Raw genomic sequence first — 26,248 nt, 5'->3', positions numbered from 1 at the left:
CTGAGAATAAACAGTTAAAAGATCCAACTTGTTGACCACAATGTAAGATTAAGAGGTAATTCTTGTGTAAATTACTCTCATAACATTTATAAGACCACTTTTATGGTCCAATAAGCATATAACTACATAAGTAATACTTGGTATTAATTATCTACTTGGTATTAATTACCTTTTCTTTCTCTTTAGCCAAATACCCGTATAAGGTGGTCATGGTAGGGACGGTCTTATTTAAAAATTTATAATTCCGGTGAAGCGAGCACACTTTGTTGTGTCAAAAAAAAAAAAACTCCGAAAAAGAGTACACTTTGTTTGCTTGATTCTATAGTAGTATTCATTTAGCAGGATTAACTAGTACTGAGTATAGAATACCAGTTAACCTGAATCAACAGCATTTGCAACAACAAACCACCATACTACATTTTCCTCCATGACTTCTCTAATTAATTCCCTCATCAATCATGGTAAAAGTTTAGCTAGCCTGCTTGATGAGGCTAAAAAACGATCCAACAGAGAAAAAATTCATGATAAATTAAGAAATGAGGTTGAAGAATTACTTGAAAAGCTCGAGAATCCTCAACTTCCACCCTCTTTCCCTGAAACTATCATACCCAAAATTATTGAAAAAATCCAAGTTACTGTCCAAAATTTCAACAAGCTTGACATTGACAATGCCACAAAATACGAAGACCTCGCTAAGAAAATCAATGAATGGAAATCCAAGAAGCAATCTTTTTCAGAAACTAGTCTGCCCGAGCAGCCTTGCGAGTCGCCAACTGGTGAATCAACTCAACATGTAACTTCCACTTTTGATGATCATCAGTTTGAGCGGCTCACTGATAAACAGAAGATGTGTCTAATCTGTTGGTGTTTGTTTTCTGCTGGGATGGAAATAAAGAAAAGAGAGCTGATTTTATGGTGGATTGCGTTGGATTTAATTGATGGTCCACACAAGTGTGATGAAAATCTGGCCGAGTTTGTGGAGAAAGGATTCATCGAGCGCACCATTACTGGAAACAAAAAGCTCTGTAACAGCTACAAGATGAATAATAATGTTCACTCTAAAGTCAGTCAAGAGATTAGCAGTTTTGTGAAAATTGAAACAGATGAGCGTAGCGTTTGGTCTGCAATGAACCTGCAGCCGCAACAGCAACAGCCACACCAACCAGCAAAGCTCAAGGGAGGACTAAAAAAATCGACATCATTGCCTAAGCTGACAAAACTCGATGACACGAATGTGCCATTGGTGATCAACAAAGAGGAGAACAGCCTCAGTGCTAAGACATTGGAATGGGTAAATAAAAAGAAAAATGTTAAAGTACTACACTTGGGTAGTTGGGATCATAATCCTAAAAGGTATATCCTAGTTGAAGATATTGAAGTTCTAAAGGGTTTGAGAAATATGGGGCATTTAACTTGTTTAAGCTTACAAGGGATATCAGGAATCGTAGAGCTACCGGAATCAGTATACAAGCTCGACAGTCTAAAGATTTTGGATCTGCGAGCATGTCCCAACTTGGAGTCCCTCTCAGAAGGGATCGAGTCATTGAATCAGCTTACGCACTTGGATTTGTCTGAGTGCTACTTACTTGATCACATCCCTCGGGGAATTGCTTCATTGACTAAGCTTCAAGTGCTCAAGGGCTTTGTAATCAATCCAGAAGATCTAAATCAAGTGGGAGTTGATGGAAATGAGAAGAAAAAGAAGAAAAACGCGCCTAAAATGGCATTGTTTAGTGACTTATCAAAACTTACGGAGCTAATGAAGCTGACTATCCGCACTAGAAGAATGGATTTTCCTACTATTCAAGATTTTGAGACTCTGTCGGCAATGGAGAAGCTCACAGCACTACGAATCCTTTGGGTGCGGAGTTCTGCTGCTGTTCCATGTGCAACTGCTGCAACAAGATTTCCAAAGAGTCTCAAGAAATTGCAGCTTCAGGCGGCCCCAAAGAACACATTGCCATTTCTTCTATGGAGTATTAGTAAAGATACAGAGAGTTCCTTGGAGAAACTCTACATCAGAGGAGGCCAACGTTCGGACCTGGACCTGGATCCGGAGCAGCATTATTTTCGTAATGTACATACCGTACGTCTCAGATACTTACCGGAGCTAACCATCCACTGGGATGAATTTAGGAAGTTTTTTCCTAAACTAACTCGATTAGAAATATTGAGTTGTCCTAATCTCATCTTTTTCCCGTGTGACGAGAATGGTTTGTGGGTAAAGACAGACACAGACACAAACACAGACACAGACACAAACACTACAGTGTATGTTGAATTACATTAAACTAGTATGTTTTTGTTTAGCTTGTTGAACCTCTTATTTGTGTTGTTTTTTAATTATGAAGGATTGATATTATATCAATTGGAGTGTTGTAACTTTATTTTTAATTTTTTTTTTTAAAGGAGTATTGTAAACCAGGATTTAAATTATTTTCCTGTTTCTCCAGATGAGCATATAAATGAAGCATCCATAATTTCATAACAGTTCACAGGCACTTAAGAAACCCATAACCAATCTTTAAGCTCCAAACATTGCAAATTGCTCCATACAAGACATTATCGGTATATCGTATTCTCTGTATAATAGATCACTTGCTAATTTAACTACCTCTAATAGCAGCATACTAAGCTAGTATGTATGTCATTAGAGGATTGCAATAGTGACTCCTAAGAGATATTGCGGCGAGCCATAATAGTTATATCAAGTAAGACTGTTACACGGCCAACGTTTAATATCATCCTAAACCTTTCAATCAGAAACAAGAGAAATACGCAAAGGCTCAAATTTTTATTTAGCATCCTGCTATAAATATTGAAGTGGGAGGAAACTGAGTAGATAACAGATAAATCACAATTACAGGAAATGTTTGCAATAAGTAAATGAAATAGACAAGCTCTTGCTACTAAAGTGCAGCAGTTTTCTAATTTCTCACAACAGTTAGACCTCACCAGGAGGACCTGGGTATTCATCGGGCTAAAGCCACAAAGACAACTGGGCAGTACACTTAAAAATAGTTTAATACCTGGTACAACAAAGGGGGCTCATTCTGACATACTGGTGCTATGCTCTACTCGCCTTCTCTCTTGCTAAGGCACCGACTTTAGCATTGGAGGAGGCTTCCTTGATCAACCCCCAGCCCACAGGATTGGGTAACATGTTTTCTACAGCTCTTGAAAAAGGGACTCACTAATATCTCCATTAGTTTTCACCTTGGAGCAACATCCATATCGAACTGTTCAATCACAAATTATAAATGAATCAAAACAAAATTCTAATTCTAATGTAATGACCGATATTAATATAACATAAAATTATCGATAAATTAACATTGTAATTCATAATTAGGTTAACACGGAACTTAAACTAATTACAAATTATAAATAAATCAAAACAAAATTCTAATTCTAATGTAATGACTGATGAACAGGCAACAACAAATAAATACTTGCAGGTGAATACGATAGTAGATGTAAGTGCACATTAAAAAACAGAGAATGCTTACATAAAAGCAAGGAGAGACACATCTGGAGTATCCAGGGTAAATGAATTCAGGGAGAGCAGCAAAATCTGCACATTCAACAGTTATGCGTTATTATATAATTGAGGGAGAATGTTGAAGAACTGGAGTGTGACATTAGGAAAGGAGATAAATCTATTTTTACAGCTGCATACCCTAGTAAAAACAATCTTGAAATTGAATGTTCGGGATGTGTTCAATGTAAGGCCGGTACTCCCCTTGGGGATCTTGGCATCTTCTCTCCAGGCTTTTTGAGCACCCGGACACTGTAAGATGAGTGAGAGATTGGAGATTGGGCATCCAATTCGGCATTGACTTGAGTTGATTGCAAAATGAAATTTCAAGAGATTGAAGGGCGGGCAGGAACTGCATCCAGTTGGGTAGATTCACCAGCTGTGGGAGACCATGCAATGTCAATGTGTGGAGGGAATGATGGTTGGAAGGCAAAGGCAGGATGTCATTTATGGCGATGCCAATACACTTCACACCCTCCTCTTCGTGTTCTTCTGATATCCTGAGGTTATCACAATTCCTTATCTCTAGCTTCTCTAAGGCAGTGAGATGCTCCAATCCTCCAGGCACAACACTCCGCAAAGTACAGCAATTGCTAATCATCAAGCATCTCAGGGAAGACGAGCAGCCACGGAAAACATTTTCAGCTTCTCCCAGGCTCCCAAGTTCCTTGTCACCCCATATTTCTAGGCTTTCAACAAACTGAAAAGCCTCTACAGGAACTGAATTAAGCCATGACACATTGGATATAGTCACATTCTTAATTGCAGTCGAATTTTCAGGGTAAGGTAACCACGACGAAGAAGATGCAAAGGGAATGACCACTTCTAAATTCACATCCCTTTCACAGCATATAATCATTTGCATTCTGCTATTAAAATTAAGTAATGTCAGGTATTCCATCTTGGGACAAGACGGAAAGCAGGTCAGCTCCGGACAGTTCCATATGAACAAAGATTTCAGGTCAGAAAAACATGTTAGCAATAGCAATTCTGCCTTATTGCTGCTGCTGCTGTTGCTGTTGCTACCATCATTGAGGAACTGATGATCATCTTCCACTCCTCTCATCCATCCTTTCAATTTCGGCAGATTGCTCATCTCAAGTGTTTCAAGGGGTGGTAGATATGACATAAATACACTCCAAATACACTCCAAATTAGCCAACATTATAAGTCTGAGAACTTTCAAACAAACCAATTTTCCAAGGCAAGGCAGGTATGTAAGCTCCCTACAATCTGTAAGATGAAGCTCTACAAGATTCGAAAGAAGAGTTACCCAAACAGGCATTCTCAGACCATGGTATTTCTTCACCTCTAAATACTTCAAATTATGATGTGGTTGTAGCTTCTCAATCAATCTGTTTGCGTCCTCAGTACCCACGCTTCCATCAGCCTCGTCATGGATGAAATCAAACAAAATAGCATTGAGATGCTCCGTATTCCCCAAGCATAATCCATCCCGTTCACTGTCTTCCTTAACATCATATTTGACATTTTTGGGCCACCTGATGTGGATGTTAAGACAGCCTCTAAGGTTGTGAAGAGGCTTTAGGTCATCCAACCCATCAAACAACTGATTCCAATGTTCACCGCCCACTATGTAATCACTTAGATTGTGAAGGTAAGTCAACACACCCATGCCCCTTGGCATGCAAGTCAAACTGAAGCAATACCCGATATCCAACAACCTGAGATTATCCAACCTGCTCAGTTCTGCTGGCAACTCTCTCAGTGTGTGGCACCGCCTTAGGATTAAGGTTTGTAGATTACGTAGTTCGGTAATTGACTTTGGGAGAAATTTCATCTCTGTATTCCCAGAGATATTTAAATACCGTAACTGTATCAATCTACAAACCGAGTCTGGCAAGCTTTCAAAAATTAACCCACTCAGGTCTAATGCCTTCAGGTTCAGGCAATTTGCTACCAAGGACTCCAAGTATGACTTGCTCACCTTGCCAACTTGGATACCAGTATAATCTAAATGAAGATAGGAATGAATATGTGTTTTACCCAAAGTGTATTCATCAAAATTCTCCTTGATAACTGATAGATGGCGCACATCTTTATCAAGCCTGCCAGAAATGGTATTTCTTACACACATTTCATTCCCTGCGACATGTTGAGAAATATCATACATGATTTCATCGATCTTACAGGACAAGATCTGACCATATCTATCATATTTTATGTCTTGGAAAATTAATCTGTTCAATAACATCGAAAAATATTCCTCGCATGCATCTTCTATACTTTGATCTTCATGTAGTGGAACTATATAGCCTTGTGCCATCCAAAGGCTTTTCAACTTCTCTTTCTCTATCTCAAAATCCTTGGGAAACAAGTAACAATAACTGAAGCAACTCTTTAATGGAGATTCAAGATGACGATAATGGTCCACGGCCATGATGACATCCATGCTCTCCTTGATAGCGGCTGATCCAATTTCCTCTACTGATTGCAACTTACTCTTGTCTTGATCACCCAAAAGACCTGCTACTACGCTTATTGCAAGAGGGAGTCCAGCGCAGTTATTAACAATCTTTTGTCGAACCCCAACCAAATTATCGGGAGTTTTGATCTCACTTCCAAAGGCTAATGTTTTTAACAAGCGCCATGAATCTTCTTCTGACAACCTTTGCAGCATATGCGTTTTATCAGCCTCTATAATTTCTGCAGTTTGTTTTGAACGTGTAGTCACCAAGACACAACTTCCCCTTTGACCTCCACCCAAGTGTTTTACCAAATCACACCATTGATCACGATTCTCAATCCATACGTAATCTAAAATAAGCAAGTACCTGTGGCGGGCTAGTTGTCCTCGAAGTTGGCTTTTCACCTGATCCATGGTGGAACCCTCGTGATTTTGGCGAGTGGCACCCTCGTGATTTTGGCGAGTGGCTGATGCCAGAATTTTTTGCAGAATCCCATCAATGTCCAACTGTTTCTGATCTTGAGTAGTGAAACAAATCCACATCTTCAATGAAAATACATCGGTGACCCTAGGATCGTTGTACACAAGTCGGGCAAGAATAGTTTTGCCCAAGCCTCCAATACCCACAATAGAAACGAAAGACACATCACGTTGATCATTGGAAGGATCAAGCAGCATACCAACGACTTTCTCCACATCTTCCTCTCTTCCAATGTGATAGGAGTCCTCACACGTGTATGAACACATCTGAGGCTCTCTTATCGGCTTATTAGGAGCAATACCACAAGTATTAGTGAGTATACGATCAAACTTGTACCTGAGTTTCTGAACCTCTCGAGAAATGGAGTAAGCATTGAGACTGGAACAGAGGCAACGCACCTTTTTTGAGAGACCGCCTCCAACCATCCCAGGTTGAATCCTATCAGCACGGCTGACAACATTATCGAGCAGCCTATTTGCATCAGAGACAGCATCCTCGAGCTTCTTGATGCATGAACGTTGTGATTCAGAGAGCTCCTGTGATGCATCAGCAACTCGGAGGAACACATCTCTCACATTGGAAACAGCATCTAAGAGTCTATCAATCTGGGATTTGCATTCATGCAAGGATAGAAACTCTTTGCCCAGTAGATGATTCAGTTTTGCACTCAGAGAATCAACACTAGATACAGCTGTTCCTATCTCCATTTTCTGAAATATTGATTACTTGATTTTAGAGAAAATTTACCAAGTTGATTTTCCTTAGTCGATAAAACTATAAGATTGGTCCTTTGTTTATGAAAGGATTTACGAGTATCCAAAATAATGAATGAATTATTCTTAGGGAAAATTTGTCTAAATTAAATTTTCATGATGAAGGTCCCATTTGTATTCCTTGATTTCCTTGCAAGATAAAAAAATAAAAGTTCCCATATCATATGTAACGTGTTTTTGTGGGCTTTCATTTATGCAAAGTGTATTTTGGGTTCCTTCAAAAAAAAAAAAAAAAAAAAAAAAAAAAAAAAAAAAAAGTGTATTTTGGGCCAAATAGTAGTTATATCAGTTATTCAGTTGGTAGTTTATGACAGAATATCCAATTACAAAATCATAAGAGAATCCTCAACCCAAATTACCTCTAGTGGGGTTTGATCCGACAACCTTTTGATTGTGAGATGACAAACCTTGCTTGGTATATTCTATATTATATTAGTATTAGCATTATATTAATAGTATGAATATTATTCATAATGCTTTTTTTTAATCTAATACATTGTTTAATATCATCCTTTTTGGACAATTACCATAATAGAAGATGTGAAACAACATTTACTAGATGAATGTATATGAATGAAACACAATAAATAATTAGGTGTACTCATATGCATCAAAAAATAAAAAAATAATAATAAAAAAAAAAAAAAAAAAGATGTACTTATATAAGATGAGTAAATTTAGTATTATTCTAAGGTCCCATTCCACTCTTTTGTATTCCTTGATTTCCTTCCAAGAAATAAAAAAAGTAATGTGATTTTGTAGGCTTTATTTATGCCAAGATGCTAAGTGTATTGTTCATTTGTCCTTAAAAAGACCTCGTGGAATCTTTGTCCAGCTTCATAAATCTTTAATCTTATAACAGTGCTAGAGAGCTTCATAGATAATACTTTCTCCGTTTCTATTTAGTTCTCGCGTTTGATTTAGGCACATATATTAAGGAGAGAAGAGAGAGTGAGAGATAATGAAAAAGCAAGTGGGGTAGGTTGTAATTGCAAATAAAGTAAAAAAGTTACCCCAAAAGAAAATGTGTCAACTAAAAAAAAAAACTTTCTAAAAAGGAATATGTGTCAACTAAAAAGAATCGGAGGTAGTATTTGATGGGGAAGTTGAGACTTGAGAAACAATCAAGGGAATTCACTTGAACAAGTGGACCAATCTTTTGTAAATCAAAAGCAGAGGAAGGCATGGGTTTTTGCATTACATTTTCAACAAAATTCATTTAAGAATTTTTTTTTTTTATTTATTTATTTTTTTTAATATCTGGATAAGTCGGATTGGATTTGGATTAGCATTTTTTCCAAACCAGTTTGTGCTATTAACAACGATAAAAAACACACACACATAATCATCACCCTCTAGATATATTGACTATTGTAGACACTATACAATTTTATTCAATTAAGATAATTTATTTTTCAAAAAACAATAAATAGGTAATTTAAATTATTAATTAATGGGAGTAGATCATAATACCTAAATGAGATGAAAAGAATAAAAAATATAACAACCTCACCATTGACTTTCTTAGGTCAAAATTAATTTATGATACTTTTAATTTGTAGGTAAGGTAAGCCTTTGGTTCTTCTGGTTAGGTTTTTGTAGGGTAAACTACTGAAGCAGTGGTCTTTGGGGTCAAATGAAATTCTATAATAATCCAAAAGTAAAATAAATCATTTAATTAAGTCACAATAAAATCCTCTTAATAGGTACCTAATACAACCTGCCCCTCAAATTAAGGGTCTAAATTCATATTGAAATTCCCTTCATTGCTCTTCCATCAAACACACCACTGTTGGACCATAAATCAATGTAAGGTTCTTTGAATATCTTTTTGATTTTAATCCCTTTTTTTTTTTCTTGTTACGCCCTTCATTCAAAATTATGCTTAGCTCTTGGAGTAAAAATGTGTAAATTCCTGACATAAAATCTTTATATTTATAATAAAAACAATGAATGATCAAATATAAAATTGCATATCCAAGAAAACATTTTTCTTTAAAAAGGAACGGAGTAAGAAAGATCCTAATCAGACCTCAAGACCAAAGCACCCTTACTTTGTAAGATTTTAACCTCGGCGCTCTAAAATATGGAGTGTAGGAGAAGAGTCTTACCAAGCGAGTCCATACCTTAACAATACAGTTGCATAAAATTTTGTAACTTATAATTCCCGTTATCAAGAGAGAAGCTATTAGCATGATTGAAGACTGGAAGTGCACCAACCTTTTTATCCAAGTGTCAAAGACTTCTGAAAGAGAAGATTTGGGAAGTAAGATAGCATTAACTAAGTGGAGGGCAGAATTCAGTAGACCAAACCCAATTTGGCAAAATCCCAACCAAGAGAAATTTAAGTTGATGGTACAGTTAATCAAAAAGATTATTTTAACTTTGAATTCCCCACTAATTTCTAACCCACTAACTATATTTCAACATCACTATAAAAAGAAACTCAACATACCACGAAAACACCAGGCACTAGATTCATCAATTCATGCTCTTATTTTCCCTTCCTACAATGGAAGATAAGGAAAACCATGAGCAAAATGAGTGCGGAAAGAAAATCAAGCAACAAATTACGGTACCCTTTATTTGGGAAGATAAACCGGGAGCACCCAAAAAGGATTGGATGCCAAAGCGCGAGCCTACTACTCCTATTCCCCTCCCAGTGAAGTATGTTGCTTCAATCCCCTTCAAATGGGAGGAGAAACCAGGGACTCCACTTCGGAGTTTTGCTCAGGAATCAACAGAACAAAAGAATCAAGAAACAATACCGGAAAATAGGAGCTTACCCTTACCTCCTGCATACTTTACTAAGTATGAGGATGAGACTGATGAAGGAGATAGCTCATATGGTGATGATTATGAAGACCGAGATTGGATGACAGAGTTGGATTTTGAGGCAATGAGTGTCCAATCAGAAGATTCCTTTTGCTCTGCTCCATCTCTCCTAGCAAATCGCCTCACACCCCTCCGAAACCCTTATATAGAACATCAGGGTAACGGGTGTATGGAAGCTCCTTTTTCACCAGAAAGCAGCAGTATTCCAAATAGTTGTACAACTAGAGATATAAGCTTGAGGGGTTCTGCTTTCTTGGCACACCTCTTTCCTTTATATCCACCCAAGTCTGGATTTCTACAAAAAAGAAAGACCCCTGAAGAGAAAATTAGGCTTCCTGAGAAGAAACCTCCTACTTTGGTAGCACATAAAAAACTCGGTGGTGATGGCAGACAAAGTGGCGTGATTAGAAGGCCATGCACCCTGGGAGAGCTGATAATGCAGAGTCGTAGAAGAAGTTGTCGCCGAAAGGCAGTTAATATGAAGAAACAATATCAGCAAAAGGTAATCTAATCCATAATATTACAGAAATTTGCATAAAACTATGCATGTCAAAAACAGTACAATTGCAATCTACTAGGGAATAACCTTCTAGATTGATCAAAACAAATGGCTATTTAGCAACCAATGCTTTTTAAAAACTGAGAAAGGAAAAAAAAAAATCCCAAGTTATATACTTCCTCATATTCTACAGATGGACAAAATTGGCCGAATGGTCTTTAATATTTCCTCCTTATATACAAAAACTATTCGCTAATTTACTTGCCTGGTGGGAAAATGGCAGGACTTCACAAAGAAGAAACCTCAAGGATGCTTCAACATTGTGGCCAGTGGAGGAGGACTAGTGAAAATGCTGAGGGAGGACTTCCTGGCATTAAGAATTTCTTAGGAAAGCACTTCATGGATATTCTTTTGTGTAGAAACCATTTTCTCATATTTGTAGGAGTGAATTATTCAGTGTCTCCATATATCTTCTCTTCTAGACATGTTTCATATAAAAACTATCAAAGATCTTTCTGTGTTGTATTGGCTAATAATATGATATCTGTACATTTTCTCCATTTATCTCCCTTCTTCAACGACCTTTCCACTAGGTGATGTTTATTTGACGAATTTGCTAGAAAATTGATTATTCACAGGAAGTCAAAAATACTGAAACTCACAGCACGTTAGCGGGGTGATTTGCAGCTTTCGCAAACTTTCCTAATCCGTGCCATAATCAAAGGGATTTCTCTTTCAGCTACCGCAGTGAAACAACACCTAAACCACCCAGGTTCAATGCAATGAAAGGATGACCCTGGAGTTAAATTTACTTTGCCTACAGTCAGCAGCTTCTCCCATAAGTCGAGCTCTCCTTTTTCGTTGTAGGGCTTGATTAGCCCACTAAAATTAGCCCAGCAGTATAATCCTCCATCACTCCTTGCACAAGGTATTCCAAGCTGATCTAAACCAGCAACAAAGGAGTCATGCACCCTCTTTAGCCTCTTTTCGTTTATTTCCATATATTCTTCCACGAACCTTTTATCTGACAGCATTGATACTACTAAGCGCTGTGTAGGAGCAGAAATAGAAGAAAACCTGGCAAGCTTTTTTGCAGCAGCTAATACGTTCTCATTAAAGGTATAGATGGCCCCAACTCTAAAACCTGGAAGAGAAAGATCTTTGGACAGTCCATAAATAATATGAACCCTATTCTTCTCAAAGTCTTCTGCTTCAACAATCTTTGCCATGCTCACAAATTCTGTATCCCCATAGGTTGACCCCGCAAATATTTCATCAGATATAATGTGAATGTTTTTGTCCCGGGCAAAGTCTAAAATGGTATATAGTGTATCATTTGAGAGTATATTGCCCACAGGATTGGAAGGGTTTGAGAAGAGTATCCCACGAACTTTTAGCCCTCGTTTTCTAGCATTATTGTAAGCTTGGTCAAGGGCAGTACTACTTAATGTGAAGTTGTCAGAACTACGACAATGTATAGGTATTAGTTCCACTCCAGTACGCACCAAGTCCCTGTCAAAACTGTAGACTTCCATGTTAGTCGTTGCCATTTCATCTAATTGTTCGTGTATTTTGATATTTTTTATGTAAATGGACAAGGACAATATAACTGGTTTTGATAAATGTAGGAAAAATAATGTTCTTTAACGCATAAGATAAGACAGGAATAGATAAGTACCCAGCATAATATGGTGCAGGAATCAGAAAGGCATTCCCATGGTCTGCCAGGCAGAAGCATAGTATCTCCACTGCAGGAGTAGCACCAGACGTCAATACTAGTTGTGACGGATCAAAGAAGACATCCCCCATGACCCTAGACATGAAATCTGCCATTGCCTACAATTGAACAAGATACCTATCACTTTCAAAATTTTCAAGAAATAGAATTACACACCTGAATTGTGACAAATTGACAATCACATGGAATTAGTCACAAGTTTGTTCATGAATAGAGAGCCAGGTTAAGGAAGGGGAGATGCATAGAGGAGCACATCACTTGAGTAATTAACAATTTAGCATGACTTTGTAATAATTACATGCAATTCAATTTATGAAGGCCTCTAACAAGGAAATACGGAGCAATAAAAATAAGATAAAATTAAATAAAAATAAAAAAGATGGGACATCTATGTGCATTTAGAAGTGTTTGTTGACCAAAACACACAGCATAAAATGATTTATTGAAAGCCTAAATTCCAGAACATGCAAGAATAGTAGAAAGACAACATGCCAAATGTTCGTAATTCAACTTTTTACAATGCAGCCCTAGTTTTCAGATACAATTTAGCGGAATAAATCAGGCTAATCTTCAATCCTAGTTCCTGGCTCCCTAGGTGATTTAAGAGCAAGATTTAGAAACGACCTCTCTGAGTTTAGAAAGTACAAAAAGAATAATTCCAAAATTTGAACTGTCTTTTCACTTAACTATGAAGAATCCTCTCCACAATAGGACCAATTTCGTTCACTGAATAAACATTTAAAGACTAAATTGATTACAATATGAGAAATTTTGGGGGGAAGAGGTGAGTTACTTGTGCAAAAAAGATTATCATTGGTATTGGTATATGCATCCTTCAAAATTCATGATCCAGCAATTGACTTAGAAAAAAAAGATGTCACGACCTGTTACATCCTAGACAGCTAGCTCAGAAACAAATATAACCTTTAGTGGAGTAAACAGATAGCCTAAATTCAGGAATCGGGTCATTTGCTTTAGTAAATCGCCTTGACAAGGAAATTATCCTTGCCAACTCTTCATTCAATATCAATTCCAGTTTCAATATAAACTAGTTTAGATCAACTTCCCTGTTCTTTCCCTGACTAAGAATATACTCTATTATATCCTAGCATAACTTCTTACAAAACTTTCTCAAGTGCTTGTTGTGTTGATCCATCAAAAGATTACATCTTTCTTAAACTATTACTAATAGTCTCTAATGTCACACCAATCTTTTTCAGCTATTGACAATTTCAACTAATCCAAATCATTCTACTACATCAAACCAACCCAACTTGCCAACTTTTGCCCAAATGCAATTGATTCCAATTTCCAAATCATTCAGCACAAAAAGTTCTCAAACAATAGCCCCTAATAGCTTAACTTTCCATTTTTAGTGTAATTATTAATGAACTATGCATCATTAATCACAAAGGCTAACCTACATTGCAAAATAGCAATAATGACTGGGGTTATCTAATACAAAATCATCATCAAAAGCAGCAATTTTTTTTTTTTTTTTTTTTTGACAGGAAAAACAACATTCTACTTTAACCAATAATAAATACATAAAAATAACATAAATTCAAAAAAATAAAAAATAATTTACCATTTTCAAGTCCATTAACCCATCAAATGGCTGGTAAGTAGCAATCCCATTAATCCCCAATTCACCACCATTCAACATCGAACCGTCCCAATTCTCTGCTACCCATTTCTCAATCAAATCCAACGACAACTAAAAATCCACAAAAACAAAAAACAATTAACACCCAATCAAAATCAAAAATACCCAACAAGAAATAAAGTAAACCCACCAAATTCTCAGCCAAACCAAGCTGAATAACCCCATTGGGATTATCAATTTCATGATAAGCATCTTTCCTGGCCCTATCAAGGCCCAAATAGTAAGCAGAATCATTGGGCCCGGCAAGCACAGAAGCCCGAGAAGAAAGACGAGCAGGCCCAATAGAACAACGAGAAGAAGAGAGACTGGGGCGAGAAGAAGATCGATGAAGCTCGACATTGGAGGAGGTAGGAGAGAGAGTTGGAGGAGATGAAGAAGAAGGAGGAGGTTGATTATTGTTGTTGCGATTCTTCTTAAGGTAAAGTTGGAAGAAGTAGAAAAGAGCACAAGGGATAATTGAGCCTAAAATAAGGCCACCCCTACCTTGAACAACCCCTTGTAATGGCACAATTAGCCTCATTGCAGGGGGTTTTGGGGTACCTGGGAAATTGGGGTCTTTATTGTTGATGATGTTCTGGGTTTTTTTCTGGGTTTTGGTGTTGGAGGAGAGAGAGTGGAGTGAGGTCATGTAAAGATGGAAGATTTGAGATTGAGGATTTGTGAGGTGGGAGAATAACTTGTCAAGAGATTTTAGGGGGATATTACTTGTATTTGTGTGGAATCTTTTTGAGTTGTTTTTCTAATTTTTGTTTTATGTACTTTTTCATGTTATTTCTAGTTACCTGAACATGTGAGAAGGAGTCGATTTTTTTTTTTAACGTGTTGATTCTAAAAGAAAAATACTCTGTATATAATCATGTAATTACTTGTTGAAATCATCTCAATAAATAATTTTTGGATTTTATGGAGTAGGTTTTTTTATTTTTTTGTTATTTATACTAATTGATAATTTCACATTTTATTGGTTAAAGTTTTATATTGGCATACTTCATAGGTATCCAATTAAAATAGAATACTTAAACAAAAATAAGGGGAGTATTGTATTTTGTTAATACAGGGAATATACTTGCTAAGAAAAAGAATGTTGGAAGTAAATCCTTTTTAAAGTTGAAAATTAATATTGAATTTTGAATTAGGTTTATTGGTTTGAATTTGAAGTGACTCACTTTTTGGTGGGTAGGGTTTTAATTTGAAGGATTTGGAATGGTTTTTTTATTTTTTTGTGTCTTTATGGGATATATTTGATTATTGAAATTTTGATTTGGTTGAACTACATGGTAATATTGGTGTACATGGATTCTTGATGACATTGGCACTGTTTGTTTATTTTGTAATGTTGATACGAGTATTTTAGTACTCTTTTCGTTTTTAAATACTTGCCACACTTTTCTTTTTTGGCCGTTTTTAAATACTTGTTTCATTTCCTTATTTGGAAATTCTTTACAATACTTAATTCATTTATCTCACTTTATAGACCCAACATAAATCATATTTTTTCTTCTCCAATTCCCTCAACTACTTTTGCTTTTTACAATTTTTTATTCTTCTCCCTAACCCATTACCTCCATACATTAAAACTTTTTCTAAATTCTCCTAAAACCGGCACATGGAGAAATTGAAGTATTTTAAAACGGAGGGTGTATAGTGCATTTGTTAGTTGGTTATCTATTATGGTAAATGGGTGGATCGTAGAGAGGAGCAAACAAAAGCGGATCATATTCAATCGGCTTAAGCAAGGCCCATCACCCATACTTTTGTGATCCGAAATACAAGGAAAAGGGTCTTGTCTCCAATTCAAACGTATTATGGTGAACTTGCACAACACTACAACTTCACTTTCTTTTTTCCAGGCTGCATACCACCTTAATGCTCCATGAAACATCGTCATCACTATCTATCTTTATATCTTGAACAACCTTTCTTTAATTTTTATTGTCCTAGTCCTATGTTCCTAACGGTGCTTCCATGCCGATACATGCACAAGGTACCACATACATGTAAACGTGTGTAATCTTTTTTCCGTACGCAGAAGACAAAAACTGCAAATGATATTTTTATATGAAATTGGAGGCCATGAACTAAAATTTACTTGTAATATGAACACTTGAATAAGAAGAAAATTTTCAATTATGAATACAATAGAATATAGGATTAATTACTAATGATGTAAATAAAGGATTACTTCAATCATAAATTCTTAAATTATCAATTTAAATCCCCCCAAATTATAAAGTACAAGGCCAAGAAGACGGATTAATGGTAAAGAGGACAATTGGTTTTTCAAGTAGTTTAATCAAAATCACTCATTAGGTTACAATATTGACATACATAAGAGGAGATTAAATTAGTTAAAGAATAGTAATGCACCATAATATAGATGTCTTAACACTCTCAACTCCCTTTTAGTTTGTCTCATCTGACTTGTTACGATCACCAAAATCAGTTCAAAACTTAAATATTTTCAAATTCGTTACACAAAAAAAGTATATGATATTATAAAAGTTGACAATTAAAATAAATCCAATACCACACAATTACATTAAAACCACATTTACTCAGTAAATATTTATACTCCACAAAGGTCATGCAATGACACAATCAAATAGGTATAGGGGAAAACTAGTATACTCTACAAGTGAAATATGTCAATTCGAGTCACTGAGTCGGGTTCGATTGGGCTCATCGAGACGAATTTAGTTAGAACTTGAGTCATACAAATCATTATACCCATATAAGTCAAAATTTGTTTTAAGTTACTTTCAAATCGAATCGAATCGAATCGAATTAGGTTGGTTCAGATTTTCACACCTCTCTATATAATTATCTCACTCCTTAGCATCAGTTAGCACCCACTAAGCAACAACCATGAGCGGCCAAAGAAGTGAAGCAACCACTCACCTCCCCACTATCACATACCTTTTCATTATCACAACACTCCTTCAACTCGCCCTAGTCAACTCAGTCCCACCTCCTCCCCTCTTCGCTTGTGACCCATCAAACCCATCAACAAAATCCTACCCATTTTGCAACACCAAATTACCCATCAATCAACGAGTCAAGGACCTTGTGAGTCGACTCAGTTTAGACGAGAAGATAGCCCAACTAACCAACTCGGTCCCACCGATTCCACGACTCGGTATCCCTGTTTACGAGTGGTGGTCCGAGTCACTTCATGGGGTGTCAAGACACGGCCGTGGGTACCGGTTCAATGGTACATTTGCTAGAAATGGAACTATTTTTAATGGAACTGCAACCATTAAAGCTGCAACTATGTTTCCTCAGATTATTCTTACCGCTTCTTCTTTTGATGCTCAACTTTGGTATCGTATTGCACGGGTGAGTTACGTTATCATCATTAATCTATTTCTTTTTAAAATATTGAATTTTTAAAACGATCTTGCTAACGAGCGCCCGGGGCGTTAGATAAGGATAAATTATATAAGTTGAAATGGTATCAAGGTATGAATTCATGACAAAATCACGCGTCGTTCGGTGTAATTAATGTTAATTTTACTCTAATATTTGCACTTTAATTCTCTTATCTAACGCCCCGGGCGCTCATTAGCTTTTGCCTTTTTAAAAAGGAATGTTTTTTTTTTTTTAACTAGTAATCTAGCTAATGTTATGTAGACCTGACTAAACATATCAGACTAACGTTACTTGACCCATATTTGGAATTGGCTTGAATTGGAATTGAAATAGAAAATATCCAAAGGATATCTAATCTAAATCCAAACTAGAAAGATTCCTCTGAATATAACTTGACCCATACAGTTGTGCACTTAGAATAATACAATTGTCACCTCTAATATTATGTATGAGAACACAAACTTCTAAAGAAGAAAATTACTCAAATGAGTCAAAGTTTAATGGGTTATAAAAAACTAAATAATAGTCTAATTTATTTTGGGTAAGTGTTCATGATAATATAAATCTATATCATCCATATTTCTTGAGTGGTAATGAGAATAAATGAAATGTTGAAGTTGTAGTTCCATTACTATAGGAAACACATCAAGGTAATTTAGACTATAAACAAAGCCACAAACTCCTTAGCATCAACACAATCTATGACTATTGTGCAAATTGGTGTTATTGTCTACAAGAAAGCTATCTAATGCAGAGTCTTGGGGAGCTATACCAAAATCTAGGTATGAATGTCTGTGTGCTTCCTTATGTATCTAAACAAAAAAAAAAGGGTTGTCAATCATCAGGAACAAGTTCGTCTCTTGTGCCCCGCAATCGAAAAATGTACAATCTGGTTGTTCAAAATTATTTGTCACTAATCTAGTTTAAATTGCACCATCAACATAGTTTAAACATATAGCTAGCTTTTCTATTGCCAGTAACTAGAATTCTAAACTATTCCTTCAAGAAAAGGAAATCAAGGTCATACATGATGAACTGTATGCTAAAAGCTGGGTGATCTTAAACAACTCAGAGCTCAACTAACTAACACGTTTATAAATAGGCTTGTTGTTGTGGTCCTATTACGCTTAGTTTAAATGATCATCACACTTCTGTGTAAAATGTAAGTGAATTTTGAAATTTTCGTATGAATGAAGGCAATTGCAACTGAAGCAAGGGCGATGTTCAATGTAGGACAAGGCAAAGGCTTGACATTTTGGGCACCAAACATAAACATATTTAGGGATCCAAGGTGGGGAAGAGGACAGGAAACCCCTGGAGAAGACCCTTTGCTGACTTCTATATATGGAGTGTCCTATGTGAGAGGGCTGCAAGGGTATACCTTCCAAGGGGATAAGATATCAAAGCATCTTCAAGCTTCTGCTTGCTGTAAGCACTTCGCAGCTCATGACTTGGATAATTGGCACGGGATCACTCGATATACCTTCAATGCAGAGGTAAATAGATACAATCATTGACTCTTGTTTCCTTTATGTATGTTTGTATTACCCTTGGCCAAGTATTTTACTCTTTGTATCTGCCTATGTGGGTTTTGAAGGTGTCTAAGCAAGATTTGGCAGACACATTCCAACCCCCGTTCCAGAGTTGTGTTGAACAAGGTCAAGCCAGCTCGATTATGTGTGCGTATAATCGTGTGAATGGAATCCCTAGTTGTGCTCATCATGATTTCCTAACAGACACAGCTAGAGGACAATGGCATTTTGATGGGTAGCTTGCATGTATATATCATTTATTTTGTATTCTAAATGGCTGTTTTTTTTTTTTTTTGTTTTTTTTTTTTTTAACTACTCTAAATGGTGGCTCCATCTTTTGACAGTTTTTGGAAATCCTTATATTGATTCTTAGGTACATAGTCTCAGACTGTAATGCAGTTCCAATAATTTATGAGCAACAGAAATATGCTAAAACACCAGAAGATGCAGTTGCTGCTGTTCTAAGTGCAGGTATATCTAAAGTGATGCTTTGTTTTCGGAGTAAATATAAGTTCAGATAGGAGCTACCTTAGTTCAATATTATCAAAATATTTGAAGATAGTAAGCATTTATACAGTGAAAACAAGCAATTTATTATTATGATTGAAAACAACCAACCAAAAATATGCAGTCTGATAATTCATGTATTCCTCTAATTGTGTTGTGTTTGAGCCTTTCCTTTCATTAATCTACTGAGATTTGAAAGAGAATAGATAACAGCTGAAAAGTAAGAAATATTTACCATTTTCTGCGGTGTGTTGTTGGGATTACAGGGATGGATGTGGAATGTGGATCTTACACATCACGGTATTCCAAATCAGCAATCACTCAGAAAAAAGTTGCAGAAGAAGAAATAGATCAAGCCCTCAACAACCTGTTTTCTGTTCGAATGAGATTAGGCCTTTTCGATGGAGATCCAAGGATAGATGGATCTTTCGGGAAGATTGGTCCAGAACAAGTTTGCTCAGAAGAGCATCAGAATCTTGCACTTGAAGCTGCCCAAAACAGCATAGTACTCCTTAAAAATGACAACAATCTCCTTCCGCTGCCAAAAGCCAAAACCAATTCATTTGCTGTAATAGGCCCCAATGCTAATTCCCCTGAAGTTCTTCTTGGTAACTATGAAGGTTTTCCTTGCAAAACTACAACAATTCTCGAAGCATTGCAAAGTTATGTTGAGAATATAAAGTATCATTCAGGGTGCAATGCAGTTGAATGTTCATCTGCTGAAGTTGAACAAGCAGTGGAGCTAGCTAAAGAGGTTGATTATGTTGTTATGGTGATGGGTTTGGATCAAACACAGGAGAGGGAGAAACTAGATCGTGTTGATCTTGTTCTTCCTGGTAAGCAGCAAAGTCTTATAGCAAGTGTTGCAGAAGCTGCTAAGACACCGATTGTGCTAGTGCTTCTTTGTGGTGGCCCGGTTGATATCTCTCTCACTAGGGATGACACAAAAGTTGGAAGCATTTTATGGGCTGGTTATCCTGGTGAATCCGGGGGACTTGCCCTTGCAGAAATCATCTTTGGTGATCATAATCCAGGTGACTATATAGCTAACCACTTTTTGCTTAGTCTCTTCAATGATTAGGGACCCTGTCACAAAAAATAAAAAATAAAATAAAAATAAGTAAATAAATAAAAACTTCTTAGTTAATTTTTTATTTAAAGGCTTAAATCAAGATTCAGAAATCATTAGTCACATTTATAGTTTTTATTGCCATATCTGAGAGGATAAATGCAATACAATATCAAGTAAGATTTTGAATTATTTGTTTTTATAGTTTAACAGGGTTGAAAAAAAAGGAGTTTGGACTAGCAAATGTATTAAAAAAAAAATAAAAAATAAAAAATAAAAACAAACAAACAAACTTGCAAAACTACCTATGAAGGTCCTTATACTTTTGGTTAATTGCAGGTGGGAGACTTCCAGTGACATGGTATCCACAAGATTTTGTTCAAGTACCAATGACAGATATGAGGATGAGGCCAGACAAATCTTCTGGCTATCCAGGGCGGACATACCGTTTTTACCAAGGCAAGAAGGTTTATGAATTCGGGTATGGGCTGAGCTACTCAAACTATTCTTATGAGTTCACGACAGTTACTCGAGATAAAATTAACTTGAATCAGGAACCACATACTAACCAGTTTCTCAAGAGTTCAAACATCACCTGGCCCATATTGGTTTCACAGCTGGGTGTACAATTCTGTGAGACACTGAAGTTTTCAGCTTTTGTCAGAGTGAAAAATACTGGGAAAATGGCAGGAAGACATCCTGTTTTACTTTTTGTGAGGACAAGTGAACAGAATGATGACAGCCCCATAAAACAATTAACTGGGTTTAAGAGAGTGAACTTGAATGGGGGACAGGAAAGCGAAATAGAGTTTTCTGTGAGTCCGTGCAAGCACCTAAGTAAGGCTAACAAGGAGGGGCAGATGGCAATGGACAAAGGCGTATATTTCCTGGTTGTAGGAGAGGCAACTTACAAGATCACTACCATTGCATGAGCTCATTGAAACACTGCTTGGGAGCTGCAAAGTTAATCAGAGATTTTCCTAGTTTTGACAGTTTGACTGTATTAATTAGTTCAGTGTAATACTACAGATATCAGAACAATAAGCTTTTGTCAAGACTCAAGAGGCTGATATCATGGTTCCATGGGTTTATCTGTCTTCTTCACCCTACATTCCCAAATCTCAATTAAGAACCTCCTTTGAACATAGTTGTGATGGTTTGGGATCATGCCCCATGTATAATTTGTGTCTCACGTCGAGTCTAATTCCCCCCTTTGATACAAGACTATCGATATCATTTTGAGACTAAGGCTGTGTTGTTGTTGAAGACTATCGATATCATTTTGAGACTAAGGCTGTGTTGTTGTTGAAGACTATCGATGAATGCAGATGATGTAACAAAATCATAGACAACCAATGTACTGGCCTACTGGGGATGGCATTGGGCAGGCAGGTGGAGAGGCACAGAAATGACCTCAAGACATAATTGGGTACAAAATGAGACGAGGAATGCCAGCCAAGTTTCATTAATTTGCTAGCTAAATGAGGTGTGCTACTCAGTAGCATTTACTAGTGTTTCAGCTAGTCTGCAGACTAGTGGTAAGGCAAAAGATTTTTATATCAAGCATGAGAAAATCAATTTAATTTTCTACTCCAAAAACCCATATTACTGAATCGAATTGATAAAATACAATGATTCTACCAACCAGTTTGCACCAAACCTCTATTTCCCAGGAACAAACCTATATCTTGATATGGGAATACAATAAAAGGTAAGTATAAATGCGGATGTAAGGAGTAACTAACAAAGCATATTATTGACATTTCTCCATGGAACTCTTCTGTCTACAGCTAACTAATTGCTCAAAGATCTGCAACTTCAGTTTGCTAAAATCCGAATTGATCAAATGGAAAGATGCATTTAGCTTCAAAGCTCCTCTCCAGCATGAGACATGTACTTCCAAAAAGCGTTGCCAAGAGTCAAGAGTTTGCAGGGTAGCAGTAGAGGGTGATCTCAATTTCTGAAACAGCCTAGTTATGATGAGCCAACACAATGTCTTTATCCATCTGTGCAGAGCAATATAATATAAATACACATAAATAAGATCACTAAGATGTAAAAGAAAAGGGAGTAATAATTCAGAAAACTGTCAAGGACTCACAAATTTCGAGAGCTCTTTTACTTTCTCATCATTGAAACCAAGATCTGCCATTATCTGGTGAGCAGCAGACTCCTTTTGCTCCCAGAGTCCGAGAAGCAAATAAGTCACAGTAACTTCTCCATCTTCACCTGCATTGCCAATGAAGAGATTTAGCCATTTAGGAACTTGATTTTGCTCAGATAGCTAATGCTGATCTGGCTCTGTTGAATACAACTACAGAAGGAATTGCCATAGCACATATTTTCACTGACACACAACCACCATCACCTCCATGACAAAGGAGCAAAACAGAATAAGTACAGGGTTTTACATAGACAGAGCAACGCCAATCAGAAAATTTGAAAGGTTAGAGAAAGCTACGACTATTTTCTGTTAATGGGATGACGTAAGGAGAAGATTCTGTTATCCAAAACAATAAGAACTCTGTTGCAATAGCATTAGAGAAAGAATAAGCTATACTACATAGAAGCATAAAGGTAGATAGATACATTTCTGGTTATGTTAGATGTTATAGAAGAGCTAGCTTCGAATGTATGGTATTTGAATAAAGAAAAAGTAATAGCTCTACTTGCTACGGAAAGCCAACAATACCCTGAGCATTGAAAGGCTGTAAGCCTGTAACCTAGATACAGCATCATATCATTCACATGGTCTAATACACATAAATTGGTATTAAATTATAAACACTCGTGATAAATGAAATAAAAGTAACCACCTGACTTTAGTTTCTGATCAACAGCCCAATCGAGAGCCTTCTGAGCTGGTTCAGTCAATGGAGGATGCTCAGGACTGAAGTAGTACATGTCAGATTTTCCAAGCAACTTGACAGTTTCATCTCGCACCTTAAAAAGGGTGATGCCGTTAGCCCTCAAAAATTTTGCAGCATGACTTGTTCCTAGGCACATAAAGTAAGATACTATGTTAGCTGGTGACATAATACAGATCAGCCTTAAAGAGAAAACAAAACCGCAGGTGTTGGGGGTCCAAGTAAACAATCCTTTAAAAACTGTGAACGTAATAGAAATTTTACAAGGTATAAACTAAACTAAGAGGATAACTAGCTGGTGGTCAAGTAAGAGTTTCTTTAAATCAATGCTCCAGGTGAAACTACATCTATGTCGTGGATAGGGGGGGGGGGGTGGAAAGAGTTTCCAATCATGTATGACACATGCCATACATTAAATTGAACACAAACTGGGCATCCACGCCAAAATTGCATCTATAGTTATTATTTAATCCATCTGCTTGCATAATTAGTCTCGGATTTGGACCTTATTATTGCAATTTGCATGATTGTCCTCTCTAAGAAAATGACACTTACTGTACGTATTCAATGTGGGATACAACATACAAGATACAACTCTCACATGTCTCATCACCCTCCAAGATTACAAATTCTCCTATTGGGTAATATTCGTTCTTAAATGTCTTCCATTGGTTACTTTCCCACACAATCATTGTCAACCCCATCCAACCAAATCCAATTTTTTTAATCTATCAAACTAATTTCATCACAAGAGAGCAACAATCATGTTCAAGTACTTCACAAAAAATTGAGGTTTAATTCACCGAGGCTTCAAATGCTTGATAAACCACAATATAATTCTTTTTTCTCTCATTGTATAACGCAAAATCCTAACTAAAATATAATTTCTAAATATATTTACCTTATAAACCAGGCATCATTACAAAAAGTAAAAATTTCCCAGTAAGCCTCTCCACAATGACAAAAGTCAGACATTACTTTCTAACCCTTCTTTTCTAAGAACATAGCTTCAATCCAATAAGGTCCAATGTGAATGACTTGGTTGAACAATTCTTCTCCAAGAATGACAATTTTCTAATTCAATTAAAAATTTAAAAATAAATAAATAAATAAAAACCAGTACATTTAGCACTACCAAATTATACACTTAAATTTCTAAGTCATCTCAATAAACCAAAATGATTGATTTAGCTCAAGGCTGCACTGGAGTCAAAGAACACTAAAAGGTATTTTGGGCAAGTTGATCTGCCTAGTCACCCCCCCCCCCCCTGGCATCTTTAAACTTCTTGCCAAAGGCTACCAAGATTATCGCACAAAGCGATGTGATTGAATACCTAAGGATAACCAAATTCTTATACTACCTCCGGTTTGTATTATATGCAACTTTGGAATTTTTTATATCTCACAAATAATACGCCAAAGTTGCATATAATACGAAACGGAGGTAGTAGTAAACATTATTAAGAAAGACTGATCACTTCATATACAACCCAGCAATTCAACTAATGTCAATTTTAAAGTTCTATCAAATATCATGTGAAGGAAGTATAGTTTTATATATTGAACTAGAAAACATAAAAGAGCAAAATTTCTCAACCATACGAACCCTCAACCAAGATCCCCATCAGAAGCGCTTCAGTCCCTGTGTTTGGATATTTTAGTTTTCTTGCTTCCAGTTCAGCCATAGCGTATGACTTTATAGCCCTTGCAGACCATCTGCTTCAAGCTTGGAAACAAAACAATAATTAAGCAAGCATTTCAAAGTCTATAGACAACAGATGAGCTTACATAACAGGCACGAAAACAACCCTTTCCAAATGCAACATGAAGACATAAAAACTAAATCAGGATGCTCCTTATATACAAAGTAAAAGGGGCATATCAACAAACACAAACCCATATAATACTGAAATAAATATAGATTATCACGGCAACTTCCAAATTTCTTACAAAACCTAAAATGAAAGAAGCCTTCAATCTTTGAACTCAAACAGATATAGCAAAATTCGATGATGTTCATACTATACATAAGCACGATTTAAGGAAATGAATTTGTAAGAAGCACAACATCATACTGGCAATTGGCAATTCCTATCCACATTCAAAGAATCACTTCAAACAAGCATTTAAATCCTAAAATAAGCCACATTATCCAAAATATCACAAGAAATCCACATTTCACTCCTCAAACAAATAGGAAATCAAAACAATTCCTGAGAAAAACATGCAAAAATAAGGTTCATTCTAAAGATTGAATCCAATTTCACTCAATCTTTATGATTTAATCATTTGAAACGACAAATCAACACAAAATTAAACACGAAAATTTAAGAAAACTTACTTTGGCGATTTCTCAGCAGGAACTCCCTCCGGCCTACTGCAATTACGATAATCAAGCTTCAAAAGTCAGAAGAAAAAAATACATAATTAACAAATTAAAATAAAAAGAAAAAGAAAAATTGAATTCCAGAAACTTGCCTAGTTGGTAAGCTGAAAGAAACTGTCATATTCGTGGATTGTCGCTTCAAGACGAAACGATTAGGGTTAGGTTTCCGAATTGCGAGGTGATTTCCGATGAAAGAGGTGCCTAAACTGCTTGAATTAGCAGATTGAAGAAAGAAATTACAGCCATTGATTTTCCGAAGCTTGGACGAAGAAGCAATGGAGGAGAGAGAAGATGAGGTGAGAGTATGAGCCGCCATTTTTGTTTCTTCAAAATGGAGAGAGTAGTTTTTCAGCGGCGTGTTTTGGAAGAAATAGTTTCCAATGTAGAGTAGTGTTTCTGGGTTACTGATGTTGAAGTATTTGGAGGAGGAGGGATTGAAAGGGAAACAAAGAAATGGCTCACTTTATCTTTTGGAAGACCATCCTGTATTCGTTACCATCTTTGTTACGGAGTAAATTGTTACTTTACAATATTTACTTTTACATTTTTACCATTCCAAA

At 36.4% G+C, this 26,248-nt stretch overlaps 6 protein-coding genes across 11 annotated transcripts; 3 read left to right on the top strand and 3 right to left on the bottom strand.

Moving 5' to 3' along the window:
* Nucleotides 1–427: 427 nt before the first annotated feature.
* LOC145631284 (uncharacterized) lies at nucleotides 428–2,290 on the top strand. The gene has a single exon (XM_081683369.1). It carries the CDS (start codon nucleotides 428–430, stop codon nucleotides 2,288–2,290), a length of 1,863 nt encoding a protein of 620 aa, XP_081539495.1.
* A 485-nt stretch (nucleotides 2,291–2,775) lies between these two features.
* Nucleotides 2,776–10,145, bottom strand: LOC145631456 (putative disease resistance protein RGA1). Of its 5 annotated transcripts, none has more exons than XM_081683530.1 (6): nucleotides 10,007–10,092; nucleotides 9,676–9,727; nucleotides 9,332–9,465; nucleotides 3,680–7,157; nucleotides 3,510–3,574; nucleotides 2,776–3,239 (listed from the first exon to the last, which is right to left on the bottom strand). In XM_081683530.1, exons 3-4 carry the CDS (start codon nucleotides 9,413–9,415, stop codon nucleotides 3,681–3,683), a joined length of 3,561 nt encoding a protein of 1,186 aa, XP_081539656.1. In that variant the 5' UTR covers nucleotides 9,416–9,465; nucleotides 9,676–9,727; nucleotides 10,007–10,092; the 3' UTR covers nucleotides 2,776–3,239; nucleotides 3,510–3,574; nucleotide 3,680. The 5 variants fall into 5 exon arrangements, with proteins under 5 accessions (XP_081539656.1, XP_081539658.1, XP_081539657.1 ...); XM_081683532.1 differs by having other exon boundaries at nucleotides 9,347–9,465; XM_081683531.1 differs by having other exon boundaries at nucleotides 9,332–9,462; nucleotides 10,007–10,039.
* Nucleotides 9,702–11,117, top strand: LOC145631458 (uncharacterized). The gene is made up of 2 exons (XM_081683536.1): nucleotides 9,702–10,557; nucleotides 10,838–11,117. Exons 1-2 carry the CDS (start codon nucleotides 9,709–9,711, stop codon nucleotides 10,940–10,942), a joined length of 954 nt encoding a protein of 317 aa, XP_081539662.1. The 5' UTR covers nucleotides 9,702–9,708; the 3' UTR covers nucleotides 10,943–11,117.
* LOC145631457 (putative aminotransferase ACS12) lies at nucleotides 10,548–14,581 on the bottom strand. The gene is made up of 4 exons (XM_081683535.1): nucleotides 14,089–14,581; nucleotides 13,881–14,009; nucleotides 12,233–12,390; nucleotides 10,548–12,075 (listed from the first exon to the last, which is right to left on the bottom strand). Exons 1-4 carry the CDS (start codon nucleotides 14,476–14,478, stop codon nucleotides 11,223–11,225), a joined length of 1,530 nt encoding a protein of 509 aa, XP_081539661.1. The 5' UTR covers nucleotides 14,479–14,581; the 3' UTR covers nucleotides 10,548–11,222.
* A 2,227-nt stretch (nucleotides 14,582–16,808) lies between these two features.
* Nucleotides 16,809–21,526, top strand: LOC145631454 (putative beta-D-xylosidase 7). The gene is made up of 6 exons (XM_081683527.1): nucleotides 16,809–17,294; nucleotides 18,524–18,823; nucleotides 18,925–19,094; nucleotides 19,233–19,330; nucleotides 19,633–20,400; nucleotides 20,775–21,526. Exons 1-6 carry the CDS (start codon nucleotides 16,824–16,826, stop codon nucleotides 21,365–21,367), a joined length of 2,400 nt encoding a protein of 799 aa, XP_081539653.1. The 5' UTR covers nucleotides 16,809–16,823; the 3' UTR covers nucleotides 21,368–21,526.
* Nucleotides 21,527–22,013: 487 nt separating this feature from the next.
* Nucleotides 22,014–26,139, bottom strand: LOC145631455 (ATP-dependent Clp protease ATP-binding subunit CLPT1, chloroplastic-like). 2 transcript variants are annotated; one of them, XM_081683529.1, is made up of 6 exons: nucleotides 25,781–26,139; nucleotides 25,644–25,676; nucleotides 24,909–25,018; nucleotides 23,252–23,431; nucleotides 22,537–22,664; nucleotides 22,014–22,441 (listed from the first exon to the last, which is right to left on the bottom strand). In XM_081683529.1, exons 1-6 carry the CDS (start codon nucleotides 26,002–26,004, stop codon nucleotides 22,406–22,408), a joined length of 711 nt encoding a protein of 236 aa, XP_081539655.1. In that variant the 5' UTR covers nucleotides 26,005–26,139; the 3' UTR covers nucleotides 22,014–22,405. The 2 variants fall into 2 exon arrangements, with proteins under 2 accessions (XP_081539655.1, XP_081539654.1); XM_081683528.1 differs by having other exon boundaries at nucleotides 25,644–25,679; nucleotides 25,781–26,132.
* Between the last annotated feature and the right edge of the window lie 109 nt (nucleotides 26,140–26,248).

This window comes from Chenopodium album, chromosome 5, assembly GCF_948465745.1.
Source record: "Chenopodium album chromosome 5, dcCheAlbu1.1, whole genome shotgun sequence".
Lineage (NCBI taxonomy): Eukaryota > Viridiplantae > Streptophyta > Magnoliopsida > Caryophyllales > Amaranthaceae > Chenopodium > Chenopodium album.
The sequence above is the reverse complement of the archived record's forward strand: the minus strand, read 5'-3'. Positions and strand labels throughout refer to the sequence as shown.